The sequence below is a fragment of the Carettochelys insculpta genome, chromosome 18 (genome assembly GCF_033958435.1).
Source record: "Carettochelys insculpta isolate YL-2023 chromosome 18, ASM3395843v1, whole genome shotgun sequence".
Lineage (NCBI taxonomy): Eukaryota > Metazoa > Chordata > Testudines > Carettochelyidae > Carettochelys > Carettochelys insculpta.
In genome coordinates this window covers 21,688,927-21,703,903 of record NC_134154.1, presented here as the reverse complement: position 1 = coordinate 21,703,903, position 14,977 = coordinate 21,688,927, and the positions used below count along the sequence as shown (strand labels likewise).

The window sequence follows — 14,977 nt, the reverse complement described above, 5'->3', positions numbered from 1 at the left end:
ACATAGAGCAGGGGCTGGCAACCTGGGGCTCTGGAGCTCCATGTGGCTCTCTAAGGAGCCCTTTGTGGCTCCAGATGCTGCGGCTCTCTGCCCTACTGCTGCTGAAACAATAGAACTAAATTTAATTGGTTTAACAGCCAGCAGGATGGTGAAAGGGATCTGGCCATTAAACCAACTGAATTTAGTTCCATTTTTATTTCAGTGGCAGCAGGACACGGAGCTGCAGAGAGCCCCTCACTCACCCTACGACCTGACCAGCCACACCATTCCAGTGGGTGCGGCTCAGCTCACCCCACCAACAGCACACCTCCATGCCAGTCTTCCTTCAGCTGCGTATGCGTGCATGACCACCTGGCGTATACTTCCCAGCCAGCGCCACAGATGGGTTAGTACTGGGGGCCAGTTTGCTGCTGAGGCGGGTTAATCCTGGGGTTGGGGTGGCAGGTTTGAGGCTGAGAGAGGTTAAGCTTGGGGATGAGGAGAGTAGGTTTGGGGCCAAGGGGGTTAGAGCCTGGGAATGAGGGGTGCGGGTGTGTGGAGGGTTGATGAGAACATTGCTCCTTCCTGCTTAAGAGCCTGTCCCCAGGCGCAGCGTTTTCCTTGTCCTCATTTCCTCCCCAACCCAGGTGTGAAAGTAACTTTAACTTTCTAACTGGCACAAAGCATTGTGAGTGCGCTGTTCTTAACATAGGGGTTACTAAAAGTCCGGTTTGACATTATTCATTCAGGACTGTTTCTATTCACGTGCATTGCAGCTCTTGAAGTATTGATTTTGTAACTGACTTTGAAACAATGGCTCTTCTCACTACTTTGGTTGCAGACTCCTGACACAGAGGTTTGCTGTTGCTATCAAGAAGGGAGGATTAAAATTCAAAGGGATCTGGACAGACTGGAGAAATCATCCGAAGTAAATAGGATGAAATGCAATAATGTCAAATGCAAAGTACCCCACTTAGGAAGGATCTATCAGTTGCACACATACGAAACGGGAAATGAGTGCATAGGAAGGAGCACTGAAGAAAGGAGTCGGTGTGTGTTTTTTCAGTCATAGCGGATCACACACTAAATATTAGTCAACAGTAAAACGTGGTTGCAAAAAAAACCAAACAGTGAACAGTAACAGAGAGGAAGCAGTGCTAGTCTATACACTATCAAAACAAAAAGCAGTCAAGTAGCACTTTAAAGACTAGCAAAATAGTTTATTAGGTGAGCTTTCGTGGGACAGACCCACTTCTTCAGACCATAGCCAGACCAGAACAGACTCAATATTTAAGGCACAGAGAACCAAAAACAGTAAGCAAGGAGGACAAATCAGAAAAAGATAATCAAGATGAGCAAATCAGAGAGTGGAGGCGGGGCGGGGGGGGAGGTCAAGAATTAGATTAACCCAAGTATGCAGATGAGCCCCTATAGTGACTCAGAAAGTTCCCGTCCCGGTTTAAACCACGTGTTAATGTGCTGAATTTGAATATAAAAGCCAGCTCGGCTGTTTCTCTTTGAAGAACGGTGCGGAAGTTCTTTTTCAGAAACACACATACCTTTAGGTCATTAATAGAATGCCCCATTCCATTAAAATGTTGACTAACTGGTTTGTGGATCTGGAGTGTTTTGATTTCTGTTTTGAGCCCATTAACCCTTTGTCTAAGGGAGTTAGAAGTCTGTCCAATATACACAGCATCTGGACATTGTTGGCACATGATGGCATATATGATGTTCGTAGAGAAGCATGAGAAAGTGCCCGTGATTCTGTGAGTAACCTGGTTAGGTCCATGATGGTATTTCCAGAGAAGATATGTGGACAAAGCTGGCAGCAGGCTTTGTTGCAAGGAAAGGTTCCAGGACTGGTATTCCTGAGGTATAAACTGTGGCTGTTAGTGAGGTTGTCTGTAGGAGAGAACAGGCCTGTCATCTAGGGCCTTCTGGAGTGTGGCATCCTGATTAAGGATAGGTTGTAGGTCTTTAATAATTCGTTACAGTGGTCTGAGTTGGGGGCTGTAGGTGATGACCAGTGGTGTTCTGTTCATGGCTTTTTTGGGCCGATCTTGGAGTATCTGGTCTCTGGGTATTCGTCTGGCCCTGTTGATTTGTTTTTTTTTTTACTTCTCCTGGTGGGTAATTCAGGTTAATGAATATTTGGTAAAGGTCTTGGAGTTTTTGGTCTCTGTCAGAGCAAATGCGATTGTATCTAAGAGCTTGACTGTAAACAATGGATCTAGTTATGTGTGCAGGATGGAAGCTAGCAGGGTGTAGGTAAGTATAGCGATCAGTCGGTTTTCGGTAGTGTGGTACAGATCAGGCCATCCTTGATTAGTACTGTAGTGTCTAGGAAATGTACCTCTTGCATGTTGTGATCAAAGCATAAGTTGATGGTGGGGTGTAGATCGTTAAAGTCTCTGTGGAATTCGCGGGCACTTTCTCATGCTCCTCTACTAACATCATATATGCCATCATGTGCCAACAATGCCCAGATGTTTTGGTGGCTGTCCAAGAGAGATTCAGGTACTGCCCAACTGATTAGCACAGTGCCCCCAGTGTCCACAAATAGCAGCATGTGTTTCTAGTGGTGGTGCATGTGCATTGTGCACATAACAAAATTTACTTTGCCCATGGATAGAAAAAATTAGAGGGAACCCTGAAATTAATAAGTTCAAATACATAAGGGGTTGTTACAAGGAGGAAGGAAACGTTGTTTTGGTTAAGCTCTGAAGATAGCCTGAGAAGCAATAGGCTTAAATTGCAGTGAGGGCAGTTTAAGTCGGACTTGGATTTAGGAAAGATTTCCAGACTCTTTGTAGTTAAGCACTCAAACAAATTGCCAAAAGAGGCTCAGGAATCTCTGTAAACTCAATTAAATTTCCCTTAACAAACACCAATCAGGAATGGTCTTCATAATACTTACCAGACTTCATGAGGGGGGTTCTTCTAGTCCTATTATTCTACTTACACCTGCTGAGGGTTTGGCCCTTTGTGACTGCAGCGTAAACACTAACTTCAATTAAATACCTGGTACCATGGACAATTCCTAAGCATAAGTTCAGTAAGAAATAAGAAGTGCAGCAATACCTCCCAATCCCCTCAGCAACAATAATGTAGACTCAAGTTACAACTATTGCACCTTCCTCAGCGTCATGGCCCTTCTCCTATTTGTTGCCAACCCCAAGGAAATAAATGGACTTTGCGGCATGTAGAATCGTAGAATACTGGAACTGCAATAGACCTCGAAGTCATCCAGTCCAGTCCTCTGCCCCCACGGTAGGACCAAGCACCATCCAGCTCATCCCTGTTAGATATTTACCTCTTCTTAAATATCTCCAATGACTGAGAGTTGACAACCACCCTAGGCAATTTATTCCAGTACTTAACCACCCTGATAATGAGGAAGATTTTCCTAAGGTCCAACCTAAACTTCCCTTGCTGCAATTTAAGCACATTGCTTCTTGTCCTGTTGTCGGGGGCCAAGGTAAATAATTTCTTTCTCTGCCTTGGAATACCCTTTTAGGTACGTGAAAGCTGCTATCTTGTCCCCTTTCAGCCTTCTCATTTCCAAACTACACAACCCCAGTTCTTTTAATCTTCTCTCATAGGTCATATTGTGGAGACTTTTAATAATTTTAGATGCTTTTCTCTGGACCCTTTCCAATTTGTCCACATCTTTCCTAAAATGCAGTGCCTGGAACTGGACACATTACTCCAGTTGAGGCCTAAGCAGCACAGACTAAAGCAGAGGGATTACTACTTGTGTCTTCCTCACAAAACCCATAAAATACCAACCCTTGCTCCAAACTACATGCCCATAATACCAGCTATTAAACTGAAGTTGGCGTTCACACTGCATATCATGAAGGCTGAATAGATTTGGGGTAGTTTGTGGATGCCGAAGGCAGGAGGACTCTCGGAACACATGCTCTCAGGAGCCCTCCTTCCCTTTTAAACGAAAGGCTTGTTCACAGCATAGAGCCAAAGAGTACTGATCATCCTAGCTCAGCGTCAAGTTTAAAAATGGCACCTATCCTTTTTGGCACCAGTTTATTATTTGTATCACAAAAGTACCTCAGCCAGCTTTGATTCCCCTTTGTATGGTGCACAGCACAAATGCAAAGTGAACGCTGCTCCTTCTCCCCAAGAGCTTATTGTGTAAGGAGCCATGACAGATATGGGGAAAGGGGAAGCAGATTGACCAAAGTCACACAGTAGGCCACTGACTTAGTGGGATTAGAAGTCTGGCCTCAAGGCTACCACCATAGTGGTCACCCAACACTGCTACCTCATGCTGCTTCCCCGGATGCGCCTCTGAGGGAAATATCTTTTTAAAAATACCATGGACAGTAGTGAGCTATGCACATCGTTCCCTCAGCTGTCCTATTCCTTTGGCGGTTGTTGGTGAGTAACATACAAATCCATATTTAAAACTCACATATTTGCCATAATAGAAATGTTATTGTTTAATTTTAATTGTATGCATTTAATAAATTAAATATCGTATAATTTATTAAATCAGCCAAAACAGATTTTGATCGAAAAAGAATTCCCACAGAGGAGGTTTTGCCTGCAAAAAATCTTGGTACGCATTTTAATTACAGATTTTTATAGTTGTGACACCCCATGTCTATGATCGATTATACACATAAGGATGTCATATACATACTTGATTTGAGATTTTGTACCTGTACTCAGATTCGGCTATGTCTACCCTAGAGGGTTTTGTCAACAAAACCTGCAGAGTGTCCAGATTCCCAGTAAATCAACAGAAAGCAGCACTTTTGTTGACAGCCTTATCCTGCATGCCACAAGGAAGAATGCCTTTGTCAACAGAGATCTGTTGACAGAAAGCGAGCCTGGACATTCCAGGGGGGCCTCAGTCTGTAGACAGGGCTTCCGGGACACTGGGCAGCACTGTATGCCATGCTTCCAGTTAGCTGTTTTACCAATAGAGTGGCTGGGCAGTCCGGTCACTCTCTGTTGACAGAGTGGATTGTTCTTGCGATCCACTTGGCAGTTTGGCCACGATCTGTTGCCAGAAGTTTGGTTGGAAGATATCTTCCGACAAAAACTTCCGTCACCAAATCCCTGTAATCTAGACATAGCCTCACACGCGCAAGTGTGTCTTTTGCACAAGGCAGCTATAATCCTGAAAATAGGAGATACCAGCGCAACTTTAAACGACAGAAGTACAAACCATGCTGCTAGAATTAGTGACCCAGAAACAAGTTTTCTGGCTAGCGGAAGGGAGGTGGGAAAAATGTTTGTCATTTCTTTTGAAAAGCAATCTGTACAACAGTCGCTCTTTGTCCATCGAGCAGAAACTCACTTTGATCTGCTAGCCAGTGTTCCTGCAGTGAAAGTGATTAGCCGGATTTCAAGAGCTATGGGTGAGTGGAACTTACCAATGTACTGAATGCTTTGTGCATGCTGTGATTAAACAGAGACTAAAAAGGCAGAAAGAAAGTTTATAAGGGCAGGGTAGATGGGAAAAGAAAAAGACTCTCTGATTTTATGAATGAACTTTTTTTGTGGTTTTCTTGTCTCCCTCAGGGCTTGTGCAAAGCCATAGCAATTTGTTGATGTTTCACAAAGTGAGTTAACTAGATCAGTTTAACTCTTTGCCTGGGGAATGTGACAGGTGTGCCTAGCGAGTACTAACCTGTAGTCCTAATATGTCCTGACATCCCACAGAAGTCAATGGCAGGGGATGGCTGCAGTGCCAAATGGCTTAGGCAGTGAAAACATGTTTTGCTTACTGGCAGAATTCTGCTGGTGTGAGATCTTTGGTTTTAGAAGACCCATTTGTCACTATTGGTTGCCAGTTGTGACCGTAGCTACAATGAACAAAAATATACCAGCGCTGGAGGTACCCAAGAAATACAGGCACAGCAGCAATTCCAGGATCTGTGGCAATTAAATGAGGAATGCCTGAGATATGACTATTGTAAGCATTAGTGGTTCTGTAGCTTACTAATGTTAATGTCTAAGACCAGGTCTACCATAAGGGGGAAGATTGAATTAAGATATGCAACTCCAGCTATGTTAATTATGTAGATGGAGTTGACATAGCTAAAGTCATGTTTCCACGCTGTCTTCGCTGCAAGAAAGCAGTCATGTAGCACTTTAAAGACTAACAAAAGAATTTATTCGGTGATGAGCTTTTGTGCGACAGACCCACTTCTTCAGATCATAGCCATACCAGGACAGACTCAATATATAAAGCACAGAGGTCCAAAAATTGTTTACAGGGTTGACAAATCAGAAAAATCGTTACCAAAGCTGGCAAATCAGAAGAGCAGAGGGTGGCAAGGAGGTGGGTGTGGGGTGCAGAAGTTAAGAGTTAGATAAAACAAAGTATGCGAAAGAGTCCTTATAATGGGCCAGGTAATTGCTGTGCTGGCTCAAACCATGTGTCAATGTGTCAAATTTGAATATAAATGACAGTCCTGAGCATTCTCTCTATAAACAGTTGTTAAAGTTCCTTTTCAGTAAAACGCAGAATGTTTGCAGTCTGTCCTCTATGCATGGTGTATGGGTATTGTTGGCACATGATGCCATGTATGATGTTAGTTGAGGAACAGGAGAATGTGCCCGTGATTCTGTGATTAACATGGTTACGTCCATGTATATAGGACAGACTCCAAACACTCTTCTACAAAGAATGAATGGACACAAAACAGACATCGAAAAACAGACATCAAAAAACTCCAAACACACAAACCTGTCAGCCAGCACTTTAATAGAGTGGGCCATTCTGTTAATGACCTGATAGTCTGCGTTTTACTGATATGGAACTTTAACAACTGTTTATAGAGGGAATGCTCAAAACTGCCATTTATATTCAAATTCGACACATTAACACACAGTTTGAACCAGGACAGCAGTTAACTGGCCCACTATAAAAACTCTTTTTATGTACTTTATTTTCTCTAACTCTTAACTTCCCCGCCCCACACCCCCCTCCTGCCGCCCCTCTGCTCTTCTGATTTGCCAAACTTGGTAACAATTTTTCTGATATATCACCCTTGAAAACAATTTTTGGGTCTCTGTGCTTTATATATTGCGTCTGTTCTGGTAAGGCTATGATCTGAAGAAGTGGGTCTGTCCCACGAAAGTTCATCACCAAATAGATTCTTCTGTTAGTCTTTAAAGTGCTACAGGACTGCTTTTTAGTTTTAATAGAATACAGACTAACATAGCTATCTCTCTGTCAGTATTCACTGCAAGAGATCAATAGAAGCAAACACTCCAGTCAACTTCTTTTACTCCTTGCAAAGAGCAGTTATACCGGTGCTGCTGGGTGACACCCTCTGAGTTTGATTTAGCATGTCCATACCAGATGTGCTAAATCGAACTCGGGAAGATCGACTGCAGCAGCCTCAATCTTCCTCTTAGTGAAGATGTGCCCCAAGCTACTGGTTCCAGTTGGATAGCTGGCAGGTAGTGTCCAAACGCTCAGTGATTACTTTTTGGAAGTTTTTTCTAAGGAAATGGTGCTTTCGGGGTGATTTCTAGTAGACACACTTCTGCATTGGAATTTGCATCCTTGTTTGGAGACTCATGAGACAGGTCAGGGATACAGTCCTGAAGGATGAGCTATCCTTTTTCCTTCTAGGCCAAGTAGAGTTCACCGTGTGAATTTCTCTAGTGAGGCAAACTTCTCTTCTGCAGTGTCAGTGTATCCTGTTACGACTTGATGATGTTTTACTGTATCTTCATCCCATTGAGTCAAAAACACTTCTTTAGTGCAGTGCTAGCATTAAATGATCCCTGAAAATGATTGGGCCGAAGCACTATGCCTATATGGAAACTGGGGGACAGGATCCCAGAAAACAGGATGTATGGCAACTTTATGACGGCAGCCTGCTGATGAACATTGCAATCAAATTGGGGAGCAGTGTAGGTCAAGTTTTTTAATCCTGGATCCAACACGGACTCCCATCTGCGGCACTGGGCAAAAGTCACTGAACTGAACTTCCGTTTCCTCATCTGTAAATTGGATGTAATGACGAGTGTTATGAGGATTAATTAGTGGGTGTGAAGCATTAAGTATTACTTGAATTAAATTAAATCAAGACAAACTGAGCATGCTGGAGTGTGTGTGTGTGTGTGTGTGTGTGTGTAGTACATTATATAAATGAAATAATGTATAAATATGTGGCATGATTAATGCCTGTATTTTTTGCCATGCGCGTAACATACAAAAAAGTCCAGCATTTAATTGTTTTCCCATCATAATTAATGAAACAATAATGTGGCAGATGATACCATTAAAGTCAAGATAAACTTTTTTATTTTGAGCCTGTAAATTGCTTTTGGCCTAATCCAGGAAGCTCCAGGTGACTAATTTTGTTTATTGTTGTTGTTATTATTAATAGTGACAGATTGTCGAGGGGCCTTGGACAATATACAGAGATTTTCGTCGTTACCAACCTACCTACCTGTAAGCTATCGAATCTTCAGTTCTGAGACTTCCTTTTTTCTTAAAGAAGCCAATCAGGATTTTATGAGAAACTCCAGTTTGCAGTCCCGAGTGGAGTCCTTTTTTCCTTATAAAGCCAAGAAGCCACCTGTATTGAATGCCAGCTATGGACCTTTTTCAGTTGAAAAAACAGTGTCCCATGACCTACTCTTAACTTCAAACCTTTTCGGATCAACCAGCAAGTTTACTTTCAACTGGAGACTTAAAGCCTACATCATGAGGGACAAAATTCACCTCAGCAAGCCCAAAGTCCAGGTCCTGTTCTACATTGTGGGCCGGGACTGGGATGACTACAGCACAACGGAGAGGCTGCCTTGCCTGCGGGTGTTTGCTTTCCGTGAGACGAGGGAAGTCCGAGGCAGCTGCAGACTGAAGGGGGACTTGGGATTGTGCGTGGCGGAACTGGAACTGCTGTCAAGCTGGTTTAACCCCCCAACAGTGGTGACCGGCCGTAAGAAAGTGACGGATCAGGCTGAAGGGAGCCCTGTGGAGCTTTACTACACCATCCAGCCGGGGGATGAGACCGGGGAGTGCACCACTGAGGATGTGAGGAAGGGGAATGCTATCCGACCAGGGAAGGATGGTGCGGATGACACCATGTCCCACTTGCAGAGAATTGGTTCTGTGACCCTCTATCGAGCCCCAGAGAGTCCCCAGCTGGTAGAGCTGAGGCTGGATAGTAATGTTGTCATCTGGCTGCCATCAAAGCCAGTCAAGCAAGGAGAAATTGTGAATGTCTTTGTGACTCTTGCGAACAATTCCACCGTGGACCAGTTCATACTGAGGTACGGTAGGTTTGGTTTGCCTTTGTTTCTCCATCAGGAGCTCACTCTGATGTAAATGGGGAGAAGCCTAAGCCATTTTGGAAGGTGGGCTCTATTTACACCTACCCTCTTGCTTGCAACCCACTTTTCATCTCCTTCCCCTGCAGCCCCACAAAACAGAGAGGACACCAAAGAAATACTTGCTAGGATCCCACCCCCTTAAAAATGTACCCGTCTTCCACAATGAGCATCCAGTTCCCAATGTGATGCTGTCTATGGTGGTCATTGCTGTGGGATGATGGACAGTGATACACTGTGGAAACTAGCAGCGTGTCAAAAGGCATTCTTGAACTATTCAACGTCTAGTAGTAGGGCCCACAGGGCCAGTTAGGGCATAGAGTGTGAGGACAGCACAATAGACTGGCATCTTGCCACTTATTAAATCACCATGCATGTAATCTCTTAGAATGAGCCTTTCCCCCACCCCCATGCCCTCAGGCACAACATTTAAATGCAGCAGAACACCTGGCAAGTTAAATTTCATTTACTTGCCTTTGCAGCAAGTGACATGACACACATTTGCCTTCCCTGTACAATGGCTTTGCCATGAGAATGCTGAGAAAATGTCTTCTACTTATGTAAGCAGCAGCTTTTTTGGTTACACATTTACCTGTTAGGTCCAATTTTTAATATGTTTGATGTTGCTGTTGATTTTAAGGGACATGAAGTTCATTAGTTGGGAAGCAAATGGCAAAGGTGGTATAGGTTGAACTTCTCTCATTCAGCAACCTCAGGACCTGACCGGTGCTGAAGGAGAGAATTTGCCAGACCATGGGAGGTCAGTATTGTCTAGCACATTACCAAAATGTTCAGTGCTTACTGGGCTCTTAGAAGACGTTTAGGGGTGAATTACTGCTAAGTAACAGCCCAGAACAATGAGAGCCAGGACTGGTGGCTGTACATAAACTTTATGGGACTGCAGGAAACTTGGCCACACCCAGGATAAGTGGCTGTCAGGCTAACTAAAATCATCCTGAACTACAGACATTGCCAGATGAGAGAGTCTTGAATAAGAGAGGTTCAACCTGTACATAGGAACAAAATGCAGTGTATCAGAACAAAAGTTAATGTGTTTTTTTTCCTATTTTATATGTTTGCAATTTTCATACCAACCAGGTAGCAATCTTTGAGCGTGAAAACAACTGACAAACTAATTAATCACCAAAATAGTTGATGGATCTCTTTTTCTGTTGGCATGCTTCAAATCTGAGAAAATTTCAATAGTAATAAGCAACAATTGTTCTTTTCCCTCAAGCATCCAGGGTTTCCCATAGAATTTATGTCAAAGGTTCATATGAATTAAATGAGTACATAGTTTACAGCTGCTCACAAGACTAGCCTGGAGGGTAGGAAGTGTTGTCTGGAAGATACAAGGCTCTTATTAAAAAGGGGGAATTTTAGGAATCCCAGAAGCATTGTGATATATGCAGTTTTAGTTTAGTTGGTGAAGTAATCTGTTGGCTACCTGTTTACTGAGTGGAACCTCTGACATGGAAGCTTTTCTGTCTCTGCTTCTTTTTGTTATTTAAAATCATTATTCACAGACAGTGAAGACAAGTTGTGTTCCTTATAATAGGCATTGCTGTGATGAAAGAAGAAATCCAAAGGAGAGAAACCTGTTGTGTTATTTTTGTGTGGGCAGGGATATCCCTTTGAAATGTGTGTCGCTGCCTTTTATCTCCCTGGAAAGTGAGTTAGACACCCTCACTGAAATCTGATGATATACTTCTTAGCTCGGAAAGGATTCAGGTTGTCTGGGCGTGGGTGCTGTTTATGTGCCCAGTGTATAATAGCCAGAAATGGAAAGAGTGGATGTTAGACATTGCCTGTTCTACCTGCTGTAATGGACCAAACTGATTATTGATGATTTCTAGAACCGATTGTACTTAACAGCTGGTGAAAAGTTGTGGACAAAACTATATTCCCCTTTCCCCCAGCTCTTTCCCTGCAAGAGAATGCAGATGCAGTTTGATCAAAACATCTAGCAAATTTGGGTCAAATTTGCCAGGTTGTATTTGATTGGTGGTAGCTGGAGATGCAAGAAGTACTGAAAAATGTATTTGAGTAAAAGTGCAGCTGCTTTCACTTCTGGATATTTGAGTGCAATCTAGAAGCGACACATGTTTGTGTGTGTAATTTTTACTCAAGTAGTTTTCCAGAGGGACACCGGTGACTTGTACTTAAGTATATTCCCTACAAAACAGCCGTACTTTTTAGTCAAGTAAGTTTTGGGGTACTTTTTCTCTAGGATTAAAACAAAAACCAACAACCACTTTGGCCATTGATCTGAAAATGTCATGATTTGCACTTCTCTAGTTATACTGGATTTTTTATAAGGTACAAATTATACATGTCCAATATCCATTTTAACCCTATGAATTCTGGCCTGGAGGAGTATTCCCCAGGAAGTGGCTCCAGGGATGGAACTGAGGGACCCAGGTGAACCCATTGACTCTCAGGCAGAATGTCCTGAGTGATTAGGGCTGAACTGCTCAAAGGATGAGTCGGTGGATACGGACAGATCAGAGAAAGTCCTTGTGTTGCGATGCAGAGTTAAATTGTCCTGGAAGGAAAGGGTAGGGCAGTTCAGAGAGCTCTTGGTTAAGCTTGGGCCAGGGCTCAGTGGCGTGGAGGGAACTGAGGCAGACAGGTATCAGCACATGGGAATATCTTGGGAACGATGCTGTCATGTGCTCTGTCTCTAGCCAGCAGGACACCAAATCCAGGAGGGAGGAGAAACTGCTGTTGACGCCATTCTTTTGCTCAGTGGAGACTGGAAGCAGGAGCTGAAGGAAGTGCTCCATAAGGTTATTTGCATGGAGGTGGCTACAGGAGAGTAAGGGTGCAGGGACTTATCTTAGCCCCTCACAGAACACCAGAATATGAAGTGACAGGTGATATTCCCTGGTGAAAATAATGTGGCACTATCACCAGAGGTATAAACTGTGTGGCCCAGTTTGCTAAGATTTATTTTGTGTGTTTACTGCGTGGCGGACGAGGCTAGGTTTGACTCTGTTAGGTGTAGCTCCACTGACTTCAGCAGTGATACTTGGCTGTCTTAGAGGGGAGACTTTGTCCCAGCGTTCTCTGGGCTTCTTGTGTCTTTGAAAAGAGAAATAGAAACTGGCTGGTGTGCATATGTTAAGGCTGCCTACAGGCTGCTTTAACCTTCTCTGTGGCCGTTTGCCTGATGTGGTAGATGTCTGTACCAGGCTCCTGCCATTGCAAACCCAACATCCTACGACATACATTCACATTCAGTCATCCTAAAGGTGCACATGCTGCCTGCATATTTAAGTTCTGCTTTTTGTGTGTTATTTATTGAGATCTTCAAATGCCCAGCTTTGTCATGAACAGCATGTGTTCATTGCCGGATAGTTCTGGGGTGGGATGCGGGAGGAGCCACAAATCTTCTCTGGCAAAAGTCAAGTAAATTGCTCTAAATAACCCTATCACCACAAATCACTGGAAATGAAACTGTGTTCTTAAATTGTATCTTAATTCAGAATCCTTTTTCTGCATTTGTAAATTTATCAACCTGAGAACGGCAGTACAGTCAAAGAAAATGACTAATGTGACATGGAATGGAGTGTATTACGTGTGTTGATAGATTAACATGGTAGGAGCACTGCCCCGCTATACAGAAAGCTTCCTTTCTCGCACAAGCCCCCATTTGTGCTTACCACGTCCATTGCAAAATTGTTAAAGAGCATCACTGACAGACAGCAGATCAAGGTGGTCTTCCTGGCTCTGCCACTGACCAGTCATGTGACCTTGGTCATGTTCTTGAGTAGCACCATACCTCCATTTTCCCTGTCTGTAAAATGGGAACGATGATGGTTCCTTTCAGGGGGTTGTGAGACTTAGTTCATTGGTATTTCCAAAGCACTTTGAGCGCCTGTGGTGGAAAGTTGTTTCAAGAATGCGAAGTATTAACAGTGACAATACCACTGGAAAATACTTGGTGAAATGAGCTGAAGAAATAAAGGAGTGAAAGATAGACTCATCTGTCTGTCCAGGCATTCCTGCACAGGGAAGAGGGGCAGAGCCATAGAAAGAGAAAAGAATTGCACCTAAGGCTGACTCTTAGTAAGAAAATTTCTTGGTTTCTCTAGCCACTGAGCGTGGGGTGGGACCCCAAAGTGGATCACAGCCCCATTTTAATGGGGTCACCAGGACTCGCGTTAAGGCTCAGCTGGAGCCAGGGTCAAAACCTGAGCCCCATTGTCCAGATCTGAAGTTCATGCCCAAACCCTACTGCCTAGGGCTGGACCCTAGGGCTTCAGCCCTGGTGAGCAGTGTGGGCTTTAGGAGACAGTGCCACATTATTTTCACCAGTGAATTTCACTTGTCACCGCATCTTCTGGTGTTCTGTGAGGGACTTAGGCTACGTCCACACTACTCGGGAAAATTAACCGGACATGTAAAATCAACCTCTCAGGGGTCAAAGTCAACTCCTGTAGTCCTCGCGAGTTGACCCTCCCCAGTATGGGCAGCCAAGTTAGCTGAACACAGACATGTTGATTTTTATCTATGCAATTGCCATAGCTAGAATTGCGTATCTGGTTGACTTATTTTGCCTAGCATAGATGTATGGCTGTGAAACCTGGACCTTGTACAGAAAACATATAAAACTTCTGGAGTGCTTCTGCACATGGAGCCTGAGGTCAATACTGCACATTTGATGGCAAGACAGAGTTACGAACCTGGAAGTCCTGGACAGAGCAGGAACCATGAGCATCGAAGCCATGATTCTGAAAGCCCAGCTTCGCTGGACAGGGCACGTCATACGAATGGAGGAGTCAGGAATCCCTAAGCAACTCCTCAACAGTGAACTCTCCCAGGGTGAAAGGAATCAAGGTCGGCCTCGCAAGAGGTATAAAGACTGCGTGAAGGCCAGCATGGCTCATGCTGGTTTAAAACCAAATCAGCTAGAGCAGCATGCAAAAGACCGAACGGGCTGGCGTGCTCTTGTACAACACGCGTATGACAACTTTGAAGACCAGCGACGCGTACGCCTCATTGATGCTTGTGAGAGGAAGAAAGCAACAGCAGCAGCCACGCCAACGGAGCCAGGACAATTCCCTTGCTCCCACTGTGAATGCCCATGCCGTTCAAAGCTTGGACTCCTCAGCCACATGCGGGTCCACAACCGATGAGCCTGTGCAAGCTCAAGACGTCATCGTTGGACACGATGGACTACCTGCTGCTAGACGTAGTCTAAGACAGGTCCCTGCTCCCTACTAGAAGGAGTTGGAGCTTGAGTGGGTTCAGGCTTCAATACTCCCTCCTGGGATCCTGTAATATTTTTTTGTTGTCAGATGTGGGTCGTGGTGCAATGAAATTTGAGAACCTTTGCTTCTAGCTATGGAGATAACATCACAGGCATGGGAAATAAGTGTTCAGCACCGCTGACAGTCTCTCTGGGCCCCCGGGTGAGGTGGGAAGAGTGGGTGCTCTGTGCCTTGGAAGGGGGTGGGATCCCAGAGGGAAGGGAGTGGGGTTGGGGCTAGGCAGCCCTCAGTGCGCTGCCTGGAGTGTGAGGCACAGGGTTCTGGCAGCAATTTAAAGGGCTCTGGGGCTCTCGCTGCAGCCAGGGCTCCAGGCTCTTTTGTAATCGATGGGCCCTGAGGCAGTTTCCGCCCAGGTCAGTGGTGCTGAGAGTAGCTGTTGTATCACTCTACAGAGA

At 44.4% G+C, this 14,977-nt stretch overlaps 1 protein-coding gene across 1 annotated transcript in view; it reads left to right on the top strand.

The window, feature by feature from the left end:
* The first annotated feature begins 7,758 nt into the window (after window positions 1-7,758).
* The window catches only part of TMEM132C (transmembrane protein 132C), a 278,501-nt gene continuing 271,282 nt past the window's right edge, over window positions 7,759-14,977 (top strand). Inside the window, exons 1-2 of the mRNA XM_075013049.1 lie at window positions 7,759-7,885; window positions 8,361-9,249. Coding sequence (XP_074869150.1) covers window positions 7,759-7,885; window positions 8,361-9,249 — 1,016 coding nt within the window. The remainder of the gene's footprint in view (window positions 7,886-8,360; window positions 9,250-14,977) is intronic.